The sequence below is a fragment of the Melozone crissalis genome, unplaced genomic scaffold (assembly GCF_028551555.1).
Source record: "Melozone crissalis strain CALT ecotype California unplaced genomic scaffold, PUWL_Pcris_2 ptg000006l_1, whole genome shotgun sequence".
Classification (NCBI taxonomy): Eukaryota; Metazoa; Chordata; class Aves; order Passeriformes; family Passerellidae; genus Melozone; species Melozone crissalis.
The window spans coordinates 40265424-40280526 of NW_026535784.1; the positions used below are offsets into that span (position 1 = coordinate 40265424).

Below are 15103 nucleotides of genomic sequence, written 5' to 3' on the forward strand. Positions count from 1 at the left end.
ATAATTGTGCGTGAGACTTGACACCGATTAGGCTGCACCACAGGGCTCCCACCAGGCATTTCCTACAGCAGCCAGGGCTGCAGGGTTGGGTATCACAGCAGCAGCAGTGATTGCTACTGATGGCTGTTGGGGCTCTTCCCGGGATAAGTCCGGTCCAAGCATAGATGCCAGCAACTCCTGCTGTTTTGACGTGAGCTTGATTAGACTGGCACTGCAGAGGATCATTAGGCAGTGCATGTGTGCCAGAGGCCATTGCTAACAGACAGGATAATGAGATCTCTTCCAGGGGCTAATCCAGAGGTACTATGAGCAGGTGTTTTGGTGTCCAGTCCCCTGGCTATCACAGCTGTGGTGTCCTTCACCTTCGCAGTTCCTTGGCAGGCTTTCAGGCTTTGGCCCCTCTGTGCATAGTGTAGAGCAGGACAGAGCCTGGTTTGAGACAAGCATCAGCTCCACGCTGCTTCCTCCCTCCCGGAAGGGCTTTCATGTCCTTCTCAGCCCTTTCCTTCATTGTCCTGGGGGACTGGTCGCCTTTCAAACCTGTAGATCCGGAGTTTCCAGCCCAAAAGATACACCTCTCAGTGGGGTCAGGAGACTGGCAGATACAACTTGGTACGCAAGGAGCCGGGGTCGTGACCAGGCTGCCGGAGTGAGGGCCGAGTGGGTGGCTGGCCTCCCCTTCCCACTGCCTTGCTGTCCGCTTCACCTGCCCGGCAGTGCAGAGCGGGAAGGGCTCTGCCGTGCCACCCTCGGGCATCTCCCAGCTGGAGCCGGGAGGAGGCAATTCCCGCTCCTCGGTGCCGGCACCCCGGGCCCTGCGGCGCGGTGAGGAGCGTGCCCTGCAGCAGGGAGAGGGCCGGGAATGGCTGCGGTTTGGGGCTGGCTCCGAAAGCGGCCCCGCCAGGCGCGTTGCACACAGGGCAGGTGAATGCAAACGCTGCCCTGGGCGGCAGCTTCCCGGGGGTGGAGCTGCTCCGACACAGGTGGCAGGGCTGAGCCCGGGGCCCTGCGCAGCCTGGCGAGCCCTGCTGCAAACCCAAGCCCAAAGCAGCCGGCCTTCACCTGGGCAAGGGGGTCACCTCCCCGGATATCGAGCTATTGTCCCCCTCCAGCAGCAGCAGCAGCAGCACGCAAGGATGTCCGGGGCGAGCATGGACTGTCCGGGGAAGGAAGGCACCGGGGGAAGGCTGAGGAATTTGACCCTGCTAAGGAACAAGCTGTACCTGGGGCAGAGGAGGAGGACGGAGCCCGTGGTGGAGAGCAGCACCACCGCCGGGGACCACGGCAACTTGAGGAGGAGTCAGTCCGACAGGACGGAGTACAGCCAGAAATTGCAAGGTACTGGGGAAGCTTGTTCGGTGCTCTGCTGCCAGGGATGCTCTGAGCTGGGCTGGTGTCTCCGTGCCCTCCAGGCTGCAGCCTTCAGATAAAGAAGGGAATGGCAGGCTCTGCCCCCCCACACCCACATTGGAATGAGCAATGAGCCATGACCCCTCTCAACCTTGCCCCCCACCTCCAGGCTGTGACATGTTTCCCCTAATTTTTCTAAATAGTGTTTTGTAGACGGGACACAAAATATAATTGAAGGTTTTGGTGAGTGCCTGCAAAACTCGTATGCAATCAAAACCTTTCTCATTCACCAGAATGCATTTGCAACACAAACAGTAATGTGAAAATAGGGTCATCCTATCTGTCGTTGGCTGTCGCATTAAGCAGGGTATGTGCCAAGTCATTAGAAGCATCAAGGACTTTTTATTTTCTCAATTAAAAATATTGTGGTCAATAAACTGTTGCATAGATTGTACAAGCCTGAACTAAAGTATGTCCAAATACATGTTCAGATGGATATACTGATGAAAATTATACCATTCTGTGATTATGGAGAGAGTTGCTTTTCAAATAATCATATTGCATATGGAACAGAAATTGTAGTAAAGTATGTCAGTACTGGGTTTGTCAATCAAAAATTAAATGTGATGCCACAAATTGAGGAAAAGCATGAAGAATGTGAATAGCAATTTCTGGGAGTGCTCTGGAACACCAACTGATGAATTTCTGTGGGTTTCCAGGGTCTTGAACAACAGGGTTTGAGTATTATTATACTATAAGTGTGTATTACTAATAGTGCTATAACTGCTTAGTGGCAGTCATTCTTGCAACCATAATCCTTTATGAGGAAATAAAATAGAAAAATACTTTGGATTGCTGTATTGTGGTTTTGATGCACTTAATTAGGAAGTAGCATTGCTTCAGAGAGACAATAAAAGCAGAAAATAAAATAATAAGCCTGAAAATAATAGGTTTTCTATGGGGACTGCATATGCTGAAACAGAGAGGTTCATCAATTGTGCTCTTCCCTCCTCATGATAGTTAATCAATGAGAAGGTGAAAAATACTCAGATAGGTCAGGCCCACGATTCAGGAATCTGGCAGGGGTGTTTCAGGGCACGGATGGCTGTGGCAAGCTCATGGCACAAATCCCATAAAGACAGCAGATTTTAACTCCTAAATGGGGTTGGCCAAGTGAGGTCAAGGTTATCAGAGAAGTATCCAGCGAAAAGGTGTGAAATCTTTCTGTCCTGTGTCAGCCACGTTCAAGCCATGGATGTCTCCTGTTTAAAATCTGAAGGCGAGGAGGTGGGAAAGCCCAGGAAGTCATGGCAGAGCTGAGGTTATGTATATGGCAGCAGTCCAAGGAGACAGTAAATCCAGCTTTACAGCTCCTGCCACATGCTGGGACTGCCACGGCCGCCTATTGCAAAGCACGGGCTGATATCAGCTCACTCTGTTTGCCTCTGTTTGTTTGAGAAAAACAATGTTGGGTTAAAAATGTACCTGCAGGCTTTGCATTGGATTAGAAGTTGCCTGTCCTTGGAGTGAAAATACAAAGGCAGTAGAAATTCCTATAAAGTATATTTGCACTTGCCATAGAATTGCAGTTATGTGCCCAGGCCTGACCTGGATCAAATTTTTTTGAGGAAGATGTGCTTGAATCTGATAAGGATCACGGATCCCGGACCTAATGTGCTGCCTGCCAACACTGACGCTGTGCTGTGGTTGGACACCTTTGTGTTCTGCATTTTTCTCGTAGCGCTTGGATGCAAAGCAGCTTACAGCAAGGAAGTGGTTGTGTTGGCACAAAGCTTTTGAGTTTTCCATTCTTGTTAAGAAAGTCAGCAGCTCTGTTGGTGACAGCATTTCTGGTGTGTGTCACCCGGTCGGGACTTTCTGATCACCCTAGAGTGGTAAATGCTTTGTAAAAAGATACAAATGGGAACTTGCACTTGCTTCCGACAGGAATTGTGGGAAAAGCTCTGTGTTTAGTTGCCTCTCCCTTCTATTGGCTCCTGTTAATGTGTTCTCTAACACATAATCTGCAGACCTGGGGTAGGTATTAGCGCAGACAAGGATGTGTAAGACACAGGGATGCAACAGCAGCAAGCGCTGCAGAAGGAAATCTCCCGTAAGTGGGGCGGGTTTCCACAGGGGCTGCAGGACCCTGCTCTAGGCAGAGCTCAGGGGCCAGTTCATTTGTGCAGGGTGAAGCGCAGGCATGAGGCACATCCCGGTCCCTTCCAGGCCCGGCAGACTCTGAGGGTTCCCCTGAGAAGGAACCGGGCTGTTCCTCCACAGCCATTCCCAGCAGCTCTGGAGTACATGCTCAAAATGCAGCTCGGTGTGGTGGAAATAGAGGCCCCCAAATAAAAGCCTGTGAAGAAAACAAAACAAAAAGCCCAAGAGAGCAAGCAGTCAGGCATAAAAACTCCTAAGAATTCAATTTCTGCGCTTGGATTTCTTTTAAGTTTTGTTTTATACAGTAGACCAATGTTTTCTATGAAGAGTGAGAAGGAGACTTTCTCACTCCAAATCTCCAGGGTAATCGAGGTGGTTTGTTCTGTCGTTCTACAAACAGCAGTGCACAATAGCATTGCCAAAGGTGGAAACTTCTGCAAGTGTTTTTCACTTTAAAATTAAGGATTGGTTAAGACACAAGAAAGCATTTTCATGGTTAATGACTATAGATGGTGCAACTATTCAATAGCTTATCTGGTGTGAATGGCCGTGCAACATTTCCTGACTTTACTCTTTTAAAAAGGAAATAAGATGCAAAGTAACTATTATATTCTCAAGGAGCTTGGCAAGCATTCGTGCCTGTACTTCAGCTCATCCTGTGAGATAACCCAATGCCTGCCAGCCCCATTTTAGATAGGGGGAAATAAGGTGATTGCCATCAAATGCCAGGTTCATGATAAAACCATGCAGTCATTTAGAGCTCAGATTACACTTGCATACTTGGAAGAGTCCAGGAATACCTTGATCAGGCCATATATATTTCTTCCATCAACTGGACATTGGTCTTCTGAAGAGGGAAGAATGGGGTTAAGGAAGGTATATTCACTAGCATCTGTGGTGGAGATGCAGAAATAATATCAAGGATCATTATAAGAGCTAAGGCAGAGCTCCTGTGACATTTCTATTCATTGCTCTGCTCTACATTCACTAGAAAATTCAGCAAGTATGTTCTTTCAAGAGGAATGAAGAAGTTGCAAAACAAAAAGTGATATTTAGCATCTCTACTTTCAAATGTATTATCTATAGCTGGTTAGCTGGTATGAGTTATCTTTTCTAAAGTGAAAATCCATCAGTAGCTGCTTCAAAAGTAACTATATTAATATTTATGTATTGTATGAATGTTGGGATTAGTCTTTGAATTAACCCAAAGCTTCCATTCTGTGAGTACCTGTGTATTTTGATAAAAGGGGTTTGCTTGGTGCAGTTATTGGCACACAAATGTTTGCAAGATCAGGGCAGATTAGCATACAGTGTGTCATGGGGATAGATGATATTAGCTAAAAAGGGCACACCATGAAAAGGCATTTGAAGCATAGTTCATTGTCTGTTAAGTTTTGGGCAGGTTGCTGGTTTTTTGTTAATAATTATATGCCAAACTTGTGCTTGCTGTGAAAAATGAGCTATTGAAAGCAGTGAGTTTCCTGAAGGAATCAGAGATCATATTTTCAGTGCTCAGCAAAACAATTAATGCCTCAAAAAAGCACCTTGTCTTACAAATTGTTACATATTAATTCCCTTACAACTTTGGCTGTGAATGGGTCAACTGCCCTGGTAAGTGATTTGCACACACTTCAATTTGAAATGCATCAGGGACATACCTGTATTGGTGATTCAAATCACACAGCTACCACAATGCACTGCCTCAGAGCTCATGTCTGAACCCTGAATGCTGTGTGTCTTCTCTGTCTAATGTAGTTATGAGAAATAACTAACACCAGATATTCTGCACCAGATGATGCAGAAACCAGCAAAATTATACAAATTCTTGGAAAGCTACTGTCCCTTGGAGTACAAAAGCCCAGACGCCTTTGCTCCATCTCAGGCAGGGCACCTTTCTTCATCCCATCCTCCTCCCTGCTTGCAGAGCACACCACCCCTTCCTGCATGGGCTGCCCATGCTGTCAGCTTCTTGCACCTCCCACCAGGTGTAAAGATCCCCTGTGCCACTCCCCAGTTCCTTATTTGCTTTGTGCTAGCTTTCTATGGACCACAATGCAGATAATATCTTATTTCACTGCAGGATGTATTGATCAGTGGAGCGGCTGGCTTGCTAAAGTACAGTAAGGAGTAAAATTTCAGGTTATTTCCTGACATGCAGGAGATGGCTTGATGAAAATTCTCCCCCCTGTGCCCTGGGATGAGAAGTCACGATCTAACAAATACTTCTATTTTTTCCCACGCAAATTTAGGCTTGGGGGATCTAATTCTGTTAACTTGTGCTGCAATAAAGCTGGAGTTATTCCTTGAGCTTATTGCAGTGTCTGTCAGGTAAGTGAGCCCACCTTTTCAGAGCAGAATCCATTTTGTGCTGCAGTGTTTGCACAGCACTTGGCACAGCCAAGCCTGGCTGAGGACATTTAGGAGCTAAGAGTAGAACTGGGAACTGCAGCCAAAGGGAAGACTGAGACACAGGGAGATTTATGGATCCTCCTCTGAGCATATTAGCAAACATTTTATTGATTGGGATACTTTGCTTTGTGGGCCACTGTTCATACAGCTAATCCATGCCAAATCCTGAGGTGCTTGTGTCCTGGAGGGAGCAGTTCAGGTGCAGCCCTTCCTCAGTTCCTGCTTATTAACATATTAGCTCAGTGCCACAGGGGTGGTGTATTTATACCGGTGTGTGACACCCTGGGAAGGTTTATTTGTAAGTATTGGAGCTAACAATAAGGGCATTCTTCTGTCACCTGATGATAAGCTTTCTTCCCTTGCACCACGGTCACATGGGAGCTCTCTGTAGTCCTGTCAGCACACACATAATTAGAGCGGTCTGCTGTCAAGGAATTGAAGAAAGAACCTGCACATAGAATGTAAATACTCTTTGTACCTTATGGAACAGAAAAATGATCAAAGATTGAATGACCTAATTGCATGGAAGTCTCTGATGCAGGTTTTATAAGCAAACCTGTTGCCCAGGAATACGGGTGCAAGGTCATCCTGGTCCTGCAGTGTTTTCTTCCTGGGTTCAGAAAAGGGGCTTTTTGCATGTGTTATTCACAGCCTGTGCACAGCAAACCCGCTCCTGAACAATGCTGCTCTCATGAGTCTCTCAGTAAAAGAAAAAAAAAAGGTTTTCCTCAAGTCTCTCCCAATATTTTTCTATTTCAATGCCCAACTTGGTCTTCAGTGGCCTAATTTGCACTATGTTTGCACCATATTGCTGCACTGTAAGAACTCTGGTGGGAACTGTAAGGACACCCCATGTGGTCCCTCACAAAGGGAGGGGCATCTGGAGTAAAACTCAGGTGTGTTATCTAACGTGATGCACTTTACCTGCACCTAGAGTCACACTCCATCTTTCCCCACTGCCTGTCCTGTTTCAGGCTCCCTCACTCCCATGGATCCCAGTGTCTCAGTGCCCTGCAGCCTTCCCAGCTCCTGCAGTGGATGCAGGCGTGTAGAAAACAGAGCCAGAGCGACAGCATGAGGAAGGAGAGGAAAGCTGCCACAGCTCTGGGCTTGGCTGCCTGCATTTCATTCCCAAATCCAGCTGATAAAAGTCGGTGTACATTCCCTTGTGTAATTGCTAGGTTATCTGAGGGTAAAGGCTATCTGAGGACTTGCTTTCACAGAGGAATAATTTATCCAGGGTGATACAAAACTCATGTTTAACATGTGAAAACACAGTCATTCTGTAATTTGTGTGTTATACCTTGATAACTTCTGCCTTCACCAGTCCCTTGTGCCAGGCAAAATCCTTGTATCTGCACAATGTGAGTGAGAACTCACATTCCTTTGGCATCTTTCAAATGCTGCCTAGGTAACAAAAAGGTCTGTAACTCACTCCACACACCAGCATCACTGTACTTGTTCCTGTATTCTGTGCTAGTTCCTCTGGTTCCACATGGAAGGAACTGGATGGGGAGAAATCTGGGTCCCCACACCAAGAGCAAAGGTAATATCCATTCAGAGCATCTTACCTGTGAGGAAGGATGGATAGAGCAGACCTCTTCGAGCTGCTCACTCTCCAGGCAGGAAAACCAGGGAGGTTTATGCACAGAGGTCTTGCAGCCCTGCTATGGCTGGTCCTCCAGTCCCTTGCTGTGGGTCCCTGTAGTGAACGAGTAAAATGTAAGGAATGCTTCTCCATTACCTCTTCTAAGATTAAGGTTTGAAAATTAAAGTATTAAGTTACCTTTAACAAAACCTTTACCTTTAAAGAAACTACTTTATTTTAGAAAATGAGGCATCCTATTGAAAGTTATTCATAGAGCTTTTAGTTGATACATTAAGCAAGCAGCAGACTTTTGTTACAGCAGAGCAGCGAGCAGCAAACTTTTGATACATTAAGCGAGCAAGCAGCAAACTTTTTGATACAGCAGGGAGCCAGCCAATGAACTTTGTGAAGTGGATGTGACCATTGCCTCTTTCAAAACCCTCTAAAAAAATCAAACGCCTAAGCTGTCACTGGGGGCTGTGCTGCAAATATCCACCCAGCGCTGGAAGCTTTGCTGTCTGTGCTGTCCTGGCTGCTCCAATGAGGCTGCCCATGCTCCCCATCCCGGTCTGGTCCTGCTGCTGTGGCGCTGCTCCCTTGCTGGGTCACTGGGCTCCTCTGGGAGAGGCTTCACCAGAGAAGGACCCCCTGCACCCGCACGGATCGCCCCCACCGCACCCTATCAGCCAGCGCTGGACCCATGGTGGTGGTAACCCCTTTCCTGTGCTTCTTGTAATTATTCTGGCATTCTCCTACTCTTGTGCTTTTCTCTCTTTCTTCCCTCTTTTATGAAAAATAAAGTCGCGTTATCGCTCTGGATCCCAACATTTAACGTCGTTTATGTTTTAATCTCACTTTCAGGTATGTTTTGAGCCTGGTTCCTTTCTGCAGTTGTAGATTAAGGCAAACCTGCCTCTCCTCCCTTTAAGCAGATTGGAACAGCCCCCCAGCACCTGCCCAGGGCCTAGAAGAGAGCTGCTGTATGCAGTATCATTGCAAGCTCTGTTCCTCCATGCTCTCACCACATTGTGGGATGTCTCCATCTGGGGGACATCTTTAGACTTCACACTTGCAAGAAATTGTTTTGTAAGATATATGGCTTCTTTGTCCTTGTCATCACATAATGAACCTCTTGTTTTGTGCAACTAGAGCCATGTACTTCAATTCACAGTTGAAAAATCTAAGTTATCTCCAAAGGAATGTCCTCCAGAAAGGCAACTCCTGCAGATAGCTGACATCACAAAAGCATTAATTACAAACTTTGCCTTCTACTTTATATTCTTATGTCCAGTAAAAGTATCAATTAGTTTTTTGTAAACTGGACTTAAGATGCAGTGGTTTAACAATCTATTCAATAGACTATTTTTTCATTTTTCTATACCTGGTATCTCTGAGGACAAATGAGTCAAATTCTTACTGTAGCAGTTAATCCTCAACAATGTCTTTTCCTGCTAATCCTCTCTTCAACTGTTCCAGGGCTGGTACACATTACCAGGTATAAATGAGTCTGATTATATTCCAGATATGCTCTCACTGTTTGTGCATTCATTAAACTTGCACTTACTCTGCAAGGATTTCAGCAAACTACTAATGTTCTCAAACTGGTCAAAAGCAATCAGCTGAACACGAAATCATACATTTTGGCTGTAATCATCACTTCAAGATCTTGCTGTTGCATTCTATAGAGACAGATATGCCTGAAATGAAAAAGTTAACATATTGAGTGAAAATGGAAAATTATATTACATTTAACTAAAGGAAACATTTATTAAAAAACATATTTTCTATAAGGAAACAGCATCTAACTGATATTTCTCATGATTACTTCTTCCTGTTGAGAATAATTTTTATTTCCCAGCATTATTATCTATTATGCAATAATGATAATAGATGAGCCCTGACATAATTCAAGAATCAAATTTGATCAGGGCTATCTAATGACACAAACTGAAAGAACAGCCTCTCGAGGGATTGTGAATTCCAGCCTGAAGTGAAATACAGTGGCTTTATTTTGCTCATATAATGGCCTCCCCTGCCACTAGTATAAAGATTAGAAAGTTTTTTTGTACAGCATCTTGTGTTTACCTTAAAATTCCATCTGATATCATAACATCTGTGTCTGAGACAAAACTAAACTCCTGAGATCTTCCTCTCTGTGCTTTCTCAGGAGTTGCCCTGAACTCTTCACACAGAGTTGCAGGCATGCAAACAGTTTCATGCTCAATCTAAAGAAAAATCCTGATTTTGGTGCAAAAGTTAAATAGAAATGGATTGTTCATATGGTTCCTTGTGAATTAATAAATGTGGTTACATACTGTAAGTTTTCAGAATAAAAAGTACCTGCTGCTTTAGCATGTCAGCAGCAGGCAAGGTGGTCCCATTCTGCAACCCTAGCAGTAAATTTCTCTGAGGGAGCTTTGAAGTGATACTGGTACCAGTTTTGCTCTCCTACTCACTAAAGAGCAGAGTCTGTAATATTCAGCACGCAGCACCTTTGGTGGATGAGCTCTGCAGCAGCACGAACTCATCAGTGCAAGGTTAAGCCTAAAATTCTTTTGATAACCAAGGCCTTGCAGAGGGGAGACATTCTCTTCATGTTTCTGTTTCATTGTCTCTGTACAAACTCAAGGACAAAATGTTCATGCCTGTGTTATACACAAATGTCAAGGCTAAAAACTCCAAGCTGAAAAGTGTATCTAAATACAAAAATGTTTGAGAAAACAGCTCCCCTACTCCTCTGCCTTCCATTCCTCCACCCAGATCTGTTTAGGTTCTTGGTCCTCACTGTTTAAAACTAGTGCTGTAGAGACTGACATGCTGTCCCAAAAGCAGCTATTTAAAACTATCTGTGGTCGCATCAGTCTCACTTGAAAACCTGGTGGGAGAGTCATTAATACAAACCTTTCCTTTCTGAGTATCACTGGTCAGCATAATTGTAGAAGGTATGGGTGAAGATGACATATTTGATTTATTGTATTTTACACCTCTTGTTTTCAGATGGCTCAAAGCCCTCTGTCCTGAATGCTGCTTGGCTCCCACAGGTCCAGCTCTGGGCTATCCTCTACCCCCTTGGCTGGTGTTGCACAGGCCAGTTGCACTGTTCAATGCTCACTGGAGTGCTCATGACCTTACCCTTAACAATCAATTAAAATAAATGCAATATGATCAGTGAGCAAAGCACCTGATACTGCTTTTTATTACCTCCTTCAGTACAGTCTGTACAAGAAGCTGACTTGAAGGTGCAGCAGTCGATTGTCGGCAGAGATTCCCATCCTTTGCTGCTGAGCAATAAAAGCCAGGGCTGTCAAAGCTCAGCCTGAGTGATGCAGACTTGAGCACGCTAATGATATGTCTGTCCATCTTTGTTGGTACTCTGCACCATCTTGTGGCTAGCAGAAAAACACCAGAATAGCCTCTGAAATCTTTGACTCGGGTCCTTTTTGGTTTCGTTTTTGGATTTTGTGTGTATTTCTTAATGAAAAATATGGATTGCCAGTGCCCTTTTTAGAGCTGACATGGATCTCTGCAGCCTGGCTTAGAGACCAGCAGGTGGGAAGACCATCATTACAGATAAGTAGGTTGTGTGCAGGTCTTGTAATGTACATAAATTACCTATCCGTAGAAGAGTCACTTGTGTTTTCCTGTATTTGAGACAAATCAGATGTCCTAGGTGTTAAGTACCGAAAAGCAGTGAAGAATGTCCTAATCCCAATGATTTCTGTTGTTTGTAGAAATGGTTGTTATTGATCATTAAAGGTTTTCTCATATTCTTCTTGAATTCCTTTGTCTCTTTCAAAAAAATATTTTTAAACAGAGCTGGAGGATTCATCATCATTGTTAGTAACATTGTCTTCGCTTGAAAGTTTGTCATCCAGTACTTGCAGTCCTCAATTTCCCATGAATAGACTCAATGTTACATTGTACAGAACAAAGGTTATTATTGTGAAGCTTTTTTATGGTAAACAGCCTTTTTCTTTCACAGGAGCACATTTTTTCCATCCTCCAAATCATAATAGATGTCAGACCACTACTGTTTTCAAAGGAGTAGAAGGGCATCAGCTATCCTGGAATTTTAGTGTGATGAGAATTAGACTCTCCTGTGCTCCATAGAAAATTTCTGCCCGATACCAAACATCTAAACCAGAGGAGCCAGTGATGGGTTATCCCCTTAATGCCAAATGGACAAGTTGCTTGGGCATACCCCTGTCCACTTTTACAAGAAGGAGATGGGATGACACTCAGTCTGATTTGGGTTTGCCATTTCTTATGCTTCTTTTCCTGCTTGCCATGGCTGTTTGTCCACCACCCATGGTCATGCAGGGCAAGCTGGATGAGCATGTGGAATTATGACACTCCTCACGAATCTTTTCCTTTTTTTACCAGAAAAAATGGCTCCACAGGCGGTGTCCTCAACCCCTGCCACCCCGCTGCAGGAGGACAAAGAAGAAGAAGACGAAGAAGAAGTCAGGCGACGCATGATGGCCAGGAGGGTGAAAATCATCGCAGAACTCCTGCAGACTGAGAAAGACTTTATCAGTGACCTGGATCTCTGCATCCAGGAAGTGATTCAGCCCCTGAGAAACATGCAGGTGAGTGCTGGGGTGGAGGATGAGGGGATGATGCCAAGGTCTCAGCTCAGCCATGTTCTGCTTGCAGACAATATCCATGCAAGCACAAGTGTCAGCAGGAGAGTGACATGGTGCTGGGAGCAGGTCTGGAGCCAGCGCCCCGGGATGTGATGTGTCAGGGCTCTGGCAGTGAGGAGCATGGAAGGTCAGAGATGCTCCTGAACCCTTGTGCTGAACTTGCATAAAGCCTGCATCGAGGTGCTTGTCCAGAGGTCAGCTTGGATATTACATCCCTGCCTATGGGCTGCAGCAGCAGCTTCCAGCTTCCCTTCTGCTCTGTAGTTATAACCCTTGTTACGTGCCACGGCAGATGCTTACTGGTACCTCAAAATGAAGGTTTTTCCCACAGTAGAGACTGGAATGGCATGAACCTCTGCATCAAGGTTAAATTCAATTGTTAAGATAACTTTATTCATCCTTTCAGACAGTTGTAGTGGATAAATACCATGCTTGACAGGCCAGTGAGGACTTGGGATATTTGTATTTCACACAAAAGAGGTACATTTAAGAAAAAGGCTCATAAACTACCTTTCATGGAAAAGACCTTATTAGGCCAATGATACCTATTTTCTTTTTCAGCTGAGACTTCAAAGAGCACCTTTGCCTCAACAGTATTTCAATTTGTAGAAAAATGGTGCTGGAAATAGAGGAGATTGTCCAGACAAAGATTCGTGTTTGTGAGGCCTAGCATTCAACAGAGGCTGCACAAATGATATCTGCTGCAGAAATAGAATAAAAATAATTTTAAACAGACCTTAACCCACGTAATCTTTGTGTAGGGTTTGTGGTGACAAAATACAGGTGCAGAGGCCAAAGTGTCTTCAGGTGACATTGGCAGTGCCTCTTAACCTGTGCTGCTAAAACTTCTGCAGGACATTTTTGCTTTTCTAAAACTGTGTCAGAATTTGCTCCAACCCACTCTCAGAAGAGCTGGCATCTGCTGACATAACTTTAGGAGTTCTTGACTTCTTCCTCCTCCCTCACTCGTTCATCCACTTAGAAGTAGTCTCCACTTGACTTCCTCCCCAGCCTGGCCAGCATGGAGCAAGAATATTCCCTGGTTGAACTCACTGAGATTTTTGACAAAAGTGCCGTATTCTGTCACTCTTTTTCACCCAACTAAAAACATTCTTTTTGATTCTGTCCTTTGCCACTGCATTAATGTGTGGAAGTGTCCATGCATGATGTAGTTCCAAATACTATGTAGACATGCTGGGGAGGAGGTCAGAAGTCCTGTGCTAGATGTATACAGGAAAAGTAATTTAGAGATTATAACTGTCTTAATCTAATCTAATAACCTCTGCATTTTTGAAAGGCTTTCAGGAATGTTACATGTTTTTAATGCTAGCTCTCCAATAAACTACCATATTGGAAGTTTATAATGTATTTAGAAAATTGGTCTAGGCAATGAATCTGTTTCATATTTCCAAATGGATAAAACATGTTTTAGCCCCTATAATGCTTATAAAGAAATTAACTGCATCAGTACTGGAAGTGTATTTCTGATTTTGTTACAATAGCATGCAATTTGATCCTCCTGGCATCTGGTAAGCTGCTATGTAAATCAGCAGTTCTCTTCCAAATGGAGAGGTAGGCTCAGAGAGTATTGATATGGGTGATGAAACTGGTCTTGTCTTTGTTCTCAGTATGAGCACATTACCACTGGTTATCTCCAATGATCCCCAAATAATAACTATTGCCCTGCTGTGAAATGAAAAGTACATGTCCTGGAAATCTTTTACTTCCTGTAAGATGAGGAGGGACACAGAACCAAATTTTCTGTTGGTAGAAATGGATACAATTCACTGAAATCCATGTTGTGTGCCCAGGCTCTGTAAGAAGTTCTTTAGGTTGTATTAATATCCCAAATTAGAAATGTGTTTCTTTTAGTGGAAGTTATATGATCTTGACTTTGGATTTATAGGACAACCAATTTAAATGGCACCAGCTATCTTGGAGTCTTTGTACCTGGTAGCTGGCACCAAAGTGCCAAGCTCTCAGTTTTTGTAGTGGCCTCTGATAGTGGGTGGTAATCAGGGAATCAAACCTACTGCCAAGTATTGTTTTCCCCAGTGGGAAAGTAAATAAACATTTCAAAGCCAGCTAAGGATCTTTTCTTTATTCAGATGATAATATTTATTTCCTTCCTAGATAAACAGTTTCAGATTAGTGATAGTTAAAAATAAGGTTAAAAACACTTGATAACATACACTTTGTCAACAGCGTCAACCACATTATACTAATGTGAAAATTGTTAATGTGTCCTTGAAGTCGCAAGGAGGATGTTTATATGAGGTTTTGCAGAAGTGGTGCTTCCTGGAGTGTTGAACACTCAGGGCATAGCAAGAGAAGCTGTGCAATACACAACGTCCTTCTTTATCCTTTGTCAGTAGCTGCTTACTATTTGTATTCCATTAGATTGCTCGCTTTGACGTGGATGGCTTGTTTAGCAACGTTGAATTGGTCCATCAGCTATCAGCCAAACTGCTGTCATTGTTGGAAGAAGCCACAACAGATGTGGAACCACCCATGCAAATAATCGGTATGTTTACTGTCCTCTTGAGTTCTACAAAGCCACGTGAAAGAATAAACATAACACTCTCCTGTCCTCTGCTCTCATCAGACTTAGCTAGTACCCCTCTCAGAGGCTGGCATCCTAGGGGCTGTCCAAAATGACACAGGAAAAATAACATGTGAAACCTGTCCATTTGCTGTACTGTACTTATATGATGATGATGCTTTTTTTTCCATACATCTGGATGCTGAGGAGAAGGGAGGAAGGAGAAAATGAGTTTAGAATGAGTAAAACCTGTTGCAATGAGTTATACAAATTACTGCTAAGATCTGTTTCATCTAGTTTGATATTGCCTACCTAAATCCACTTGTGCTGACTCAAATTCTTATTTTGCATATACAGAGTTGTGCCATTCAGGAAAAGCATTAGAAATATTTGGAATAACAAGCA

General features: G+C 44.1%; 1 protein-coding gene across 1 annotated transcript in view; it reads left to right on the forward strand.

Annotated features, from left to right (window-relative positions):
* The first annotated feature begins 485 nt into the window (after nucleotides 1-485).
* ARHGEF38 (Rho guanine nucleotide exchange factor 38) overlaps nucleotides 486-15103 on the forward strand; it is a 36460-nt gene continuing 21842 nt past the window's right edge. Inside the window, exons 1-4 of the mRNA XM_054295413.1 lie at nucleotides 486-612; nucleotides 718-1338; nucleotides 11894-12099; nucleotides 14557-14680. Of these exons, the coding sequence (XP_054151388.1) occupies nucleotides 486-612; nucleotides 718-1338; nucleotides 11894-12099; nucleotides 14557-14680 (1078 nt within the window). The remainder of the gene's footprint in view (nucleotides 613-717; nucleotides 1339-11893; nucleotides 12100-14556; nucleotides 14681-15103) is intronic.